The sequence below is a fragment of the Drosophila hydei genome, unplaced genomic scaffold (assembly GCF_003285905.1).
Source record: "Drosophila hydei strain 15085-1641.00,03,60 unplaced genomic scaffold, DhydRS2 tig00000211-arrow-pilon, whole genome shotgun sequence".
Taxonomy (NCBI): domain Eukaryota; kingdom Metazoa; phylum Arthropoda; class Insecta; order Diptera; family Drosophilidae; genus Drosophila; species Drosophila hydei.
In genome coordinates this window covers 864,093-870,092 of record NW_022045685.1, presented here as the reverse complement: position 1 = coordinate 870,092, position 6,000 = coordinate 864,093, and the positions used below count along the sequence as shown (strand labels likewise).

At 43.8% G+C, this 6,000-nt stretch overlaps 1 protein-coding gene across 1 annotated transcript; it reads left to right on the top strand.

Moving 5' to 3' along the window:
• The first annotated feature begins 282 nt into the window (after positions 1-282).
• LOC111603183 lies at positions 283-1,272 on the top strand. Its single transcript, XM_023320667.2, has 3 exons — positions 283-675; positions 737-884; positions 950-1,272. The coding sequence occupies exons 1-3, from the start codon at positions 300-302 to the stop codon at positions 1,065-1,067; spliced, it is 642 nt and encodes a 213-aa protein (XP_023176435.2). The 5' UTR covers positions 283-299; the 3' UTR covers positions 1,068-1,272.
• Positions 1,273-6,000: the final 4,728 nt, after the last annotated feature.

Below are 6,000 nucleotides of genomic sequence, written 5' to 3'. Positions count from 1 at the left end.
CTGACAATATTCACTGGTCCGGTTTATGGGGCGCATACGTAACGTGGACGTGTGACGACGAGCGGATGCTCGGACGTGACAACCAGAGGCAGCCAGGTAAGCCCGCTCAGTCTCAATTAGCTGGCGTCGTTACAATTGAAACAGCAATTGAATCCCTGCCACATGCTTGGCCCCTCGCCTCGCCACGCCTCGCTTATCGACAGCTGTTTGGCTATCGCCGGCCAACATCGAGTGCTGGATAAAAGCGGCGCGATCCATTTGTGCGTAGCTAAACGGCCGGCAATAGCCGTCAGCCGAGCATGGCCGAGGAAAAGCACCGCATGCTCTACCAGGGCCAAGACCCCAGCCAGCCAGTTTGTGGTTCCCAATCCCAGCGAGACGAGGTGGAGCGAGCAGAACGGAGTGCGGCAGCTGCCACTGCGAAGCCGCAACAGCCACCGACCTACGACGATGCCATGGGCAATCATGAGCCGAGCCACGCAAGCATCGCTGATCGTCGCTGCACCTTCTTTGCCGAGCCGCAGCAACGGCGCAGCCAACTGCTGGATGAGCCGCAACAGTCCGATGAGATTGCCGCCCCTTGCCCCCAGCTGCGCATGGACATTGTCAAAGCGGAAGCCAGGCCGCAGCAACAGGAACCGCTCAGGGAACGCGGTCGCATGCAGCAGGTGCACAGTAAGTAGCATAGCTGCAGCGCCATTCAGGTTGAGTGATCTGATCGTCGGGTCTTTGCCAGGCTTCTTTGCACTGGCGCCACAGCCGAAACTGGGCGGCCAGGCCTGCTCGATTGTGTGCCCCGCCTGCGGCCAGAAGGGGCGCACTCGACCCCGCTGCACACCAAACACACGCACCCACTGCTGGGCATTCTGGCTATGTTCCATTGGGTATGTTCGAGTACCACGAGTGCGTGAATCGAACTTTATGCATTTCATTCATGTCCTTTAATCAGGTGGTGCTGCTGCGCCTGTCTGTATCCCTATTTGGTCGATAGCTGCCGTAACACGAACCACTACTGCGCCGTATGCAAAACATTTGTGGGCTCTCATAATCCCAAGGATTGCTGCTGATGCATCGACGGCTGTTCAAACTTTAAAAACTTATTGACTTTAACATCGAAATGTTGGTGCTGTCTGTGCTTACAGTTTTGCTGCATTTATTGAAATATTCCAACTATTTTATCTGAAGGGAATTTTCAGTTTTTCGCTTAATAAAAACAAAGGTAAAAATTGAAATTTCCTTCAATTTGTTAAGCCAAGAATTCAACTAATAATAAGCGCACAAAACATATGAAGAAAATATTTGAAATATTATTTTAATATAATTTTTATGTTAGAAATGTTTAAGCAGAAATTTATTCGAGACATCTTAAAGGCTTATGAAGTGCAACTAAGTAAAATTAGATATTAAATATATAAATAAATAAATATATATATATATATATATATATATATATATATATATAGAGAGAGAGAGAGAGAGAGAGCTCATTCCTAGGTCGTTAAGCTGGCTACAGTTGGACTCACCAGGCACGAGCTGATTTACGTTGCACAAAGCAAATACACAAATAAAATATAAATCGCTTAAGGATCAGCTTAAAGCATCGAAGTGTGTGTGTGTGTGTGTGTGGGTGTATATGTACCTTAATACATTTTGTATTGAAATATAGGAAAGCATATCCATGTATTTATGTACAAGTATTTATGTGTGTGTGCGTAGGCTTGAGCTTGGCGCATCTATGTGCGGAAGGCTTCTGTGGTTGAGTGCGCCTTAAGCTTTGCCAAGCTTTCATTTTTTGTGTGTTGAAACAATACACTTAGAGCAAAATTTAAGTTGCGTTTGCTTTGTTTTTAGATAAGCTCTCACTCTCACTCGCTCTCACTCGCTCTCTCTCTCTCTGTCTATCGCACTGTCTCACTCTCTCTCTCTCTCTCCCTGTTTCATTCGTCATCTTCTTCATTAATAAATTTGCATAGCAATAACGTTTTAAGCAACACGAAATTAGAAACGACTCTCCCCATCTCCCTCTCTCTCTCTCTCCCTCACTCCCGCTGTTCATTCCATAGACATAAAAATGTATTTGTTATGCATATTTAAAAATGGTTTGTGGCATTTGCTAACGCAATTCAGTTCTGGGCACGTTTATTCCCCAGCTGTAAGACACGGGCAAAAGCGAAATGAACATTGATTGTTTACTACGGTTACCTTCGGCTGGGCATTGGTGGCATGGAAACGACTGTGCAGCCTGATGCTTACAAAAAATGCCCCAAGGATGTTGGCAATCGCCTTTTGAAACTAATAATGGCTCAAATTGCTGCTGTCGTTGCAAATCCGTTCGTATGTGAGCTCAAATTGAGTTTGGCCGCAAGTGAAGTGGGTTACGAGCCCTCTGCCTACATCTGGCTGAACAATGCATGATTGCCTAATTAGCGGACAGCAGGACAAGCCTTCCCGCTGGTGAGCTGCAAAGTGAATGCACCCATCAAGCCACCCGCCAAACCTTGTGCGCACTGTGAAAGGGGGTTCGCTTGCACGTGCAATTAGCTCGGCTCCACTTATAGCTGCTCAATCAGCGACAGTCCGTCGTTATTGGGCAACAATTCATATCCGGATTCACAGCTGCATCCGGCTGCCAATGCACTGGCCTAATGCGCAAAAACAACAAACAGAGACAGGCGAACAAAGCAAGAAAAATGAGCAAAAAAAAAATAAAAATAAAAAGAATACAGTAAAAATGAAGTGAGGCAGACAACAGCAGTCAATTAGCTGACCGAGTGCCATAGGAATAATTACGGCTCTAAGCGCATTACGGCTGACCTCACTCTGGCTGGCGTCATGATTATATCATGAGATGCCAATGAAGGCAATCAAAACAGGAATGCGAGAGCCATACAGAGGCGGAGGACTTCATAATAATAATGTGTAATGCGATAATGAATACGAGCTGCCGCCATCAACACCACACAGCACGGCGCACAAAATATTGCCAAATAACAATAAAAGCAACAGCAACAGACACAGCAACAACAATAACAATCGACTGCAACAAAAACTTAGCTTCGCTGCGCTACAACGTGCCGCAAATAAGTTGCCAACTTTAATTAGATTAACTTGCTGGGCTCACATAAATATCAATAGCACTTCGTTCTTGTTGTTGTTGTTGTTGTTGTCGCTAACAAGCTGCCTCTACACTGTAGGCCACACAAATAGGCTTGACACATATTGAATAACTGAACTGAATTTTTTGCCCCCATCAGCTGGCGCTGAACTTCGCAATGCCCTTTAGGCAAGAGCAAATATCAATTGAATATATTATTGCTGTATATTACAGACTTTAGATCGGAGTATCTCAGGTGATGTATACACCCTCTACTGCAAATATAATGCATATTCTTTTGCAATGCAGCCAAGTTATATATACCCTGAGAGGAGCTTAGATTGAAAACCGAAACTAAATTGCGTAAGCAAAAAGTTAGGCTGCAGATCTTAAATATCATCTAAATAGAATAGAAGAGGAAGAAGAATAAAATGCAATGCAAAAAATACCCTGTAATAGCAGCAGCATGCATCATAAAAGCCATGAGAAGGAATTTGCAAATAACTGCGTAGACCACGCTCATTGATCAGAGCACATCAAGGCATTTATATATCTGCAGCAATAAAACGAACTCTAAGGCATACCCTGTAATTGCCAAGGAATGTTTGATAGCACACATTTAATTAGCTATGCAAATATGTAGACTTTATAAGCCAGCAGCAATTTAATGAATATTTTCTTGTCGCTACAAGCCACATCCACAGCAGGTGCCATGACTATTTTTACGACATGTCTAGGCTAGTCAGCTTTCATACACATAAGCGAGGTCTGCTCAAGAAGCATGGCGAGTGTTGAATTATTAGATTTTTCAGTGTCTAAGGCCCAGGAGTAGATAAAGATGGCATCAAGGCAGCAGCTGAACAAGATCACAAACAATTATATTTTTAAATACTTCGAAGATTAGAAAAAACGTTGCCACAAGTATCTAATAAGAGCACAAAATATAATATTCAAAATATAATATCATGAATAATATATCATTATTAAAAAAAAAAACCGAGAAGACGCCGCATATAAAGGGTGTTTTTTAGGCTTACCTAAGTTTAAATTGTAATCAGACAGATAAATATATTTGAAATAGTAATGAAATAAACTTTATTGGGTAGGAAATTATATGGCATTAATGTTTCCATATGACTTTGGCTTTTTTTTGACTTTTAGTTACACAATAATGACAATTATGAGCAGCATATGAAGACATATAGCAAGACCAACTTCTCCAGCCCATGCAATCCATTTCTATGAATCGAGTGTTGTTTCCATGTGCAAGCGCAACTCTATTTATAATAAAATGTCAAGCTAAATTCAACGAAAACCAACTTCACAGCTGTAAAATGGTTAACAAATTAGGCAGCGTCGCTAACTCAAAGCCATACTACGCCAAAAAAAAAATCTATTTATAATAAATTATTTCATTCAAGTCTTGAGCTGCCTAACTCAGTCTAAGGCAGTCATTTGATTTTATTCACCAAGTAGCTTAAGAACTAATTACATTTTCCTTAAAGCTCAGACCAAGTTTTTCAGGACACTAATATGTTTGGTTTAATGCAGTTCTTAAGCTCTATAAAATGCAAGCAGCTGCTGATTACATTTCTATTTTGTATCTCAATTTTGAATTCACTTTATTCGAGACTCGAAAAGCTCTTAGGCAGCATGATAAGCCTTGGCAACTGTCCTGAGGCATCGTTTAGCTTTCAGCTTTTTGTTTTTCTTTTCATGTATTTATCACTGCTACTGCTGCTGCAGATACTTTTGTATCTATATTGTTATATAGCCATCTTCACGTACGCGAGAGCGTGATACGTGGCAGTTGATAATATTGAACTACTAAGCACTGTAGCCACATAAGATAGTCAGGCACATATGTGTGTCTATTGTAGTAAATAGGCTTACAGACGGACGCACACACACACATACATGTACATGTGCATGTATGTGACTGACTGTGTTGACATTGGGCGCCGTGTGTGGGCGTCCTTTTTCTCGAAAATTGTCAATTTTTGGCGGCAAATGTTTGCTCAACATATTTACGGATATTTGCGGCGTGTTGATTTGTTGATTATGTGCGGCGATGCGTTAACATTGCGCTGCCAGCGGCACCAGCAGACATCGAATTGGAGCGTAAGCGAACGCCGCTACAAACGTATCTTAAAAGCCAGGAATGACTAATCAAATTAGCAGGCAAACCAATTGCAAATATTTTAATTGCCGGCTGGGCTGAGCTGGCCGAGGCCGTCAATTGGCAAACGTTAAAATGAGTAAAACACGCAAAAAACAGCCAGCATCGATGGCAGTTGATGAAAAGTGTGTGTGTTGGGTGCTGGCAATTGGAGCTGGAGTTGGAGTTGGAGTTGGAGCTGCTGCTGGGTAGCCAACTGTTAACTGTTGCGGCCGAGTCGCGTAAAAAGGTCAGTCAAACGGCCAAATGGCCAAATGGCTGCAGCGCTTCGCTGACGGAATCGGCACGTAGCAAGCAAATGAACTACAACGTCAACGTCAACGTTCACGTCCATATCCACATCCATGTCGGCGTCCACGCCACGTCGACGGCGTCTCCTGCCGCGCTTAGACTCGCGTTCAGGACATATTTGGCGTTCGCAGTTCTGCTGATATCCATATCGGATTGTCTGACGTTGAATGGCTTGAATTGGTGCCGGCGCAGGCGCCGAACGGGCCACAATGCCGAGAACGCTTCATTCACTAAACGGCCGTTCGGCTGCGGCACGACTCGAAGTGACGAATTGAACGAGTGGCGAATCCTTGGCTCTGTGCGGACTGCCATCGCTTTGGTTGGCTCAATAGCGCCTCGCACGTTGGCCGCGCAACAACACGTCGCGTTTGGTGTCCTGCCGCAGAGTGCTTCTTGGCCGTTAACGCCGGCGTGCGAAACGCGTCGATTGCGATCC

Excerpts from the sequence above, each read along its gene's own strand:
- LOC111603183 (XM_023320667.2), top strand. The coding sequence starts at position 300 with ATGGCCGAGGAAAAGCACCGCATGCTCTACCAGGGCCAAGACCCCAGC. Across the intron at positions 676-736 it reads TCGCATGCAGCAGGTGCACA|GCTTCTTTGCACTGGCGCCA; the intron begins GTAAGTAGCATA and ends GGTCTTTGCCAG. Across the intron at positions 885-949 it reads TTCTGGCTATGTTCCATTGG|GTGGTGCTGCTGCGCCTGTC; the intron begins GTATGTTCGAGT and ends TCCTTTAATCAG.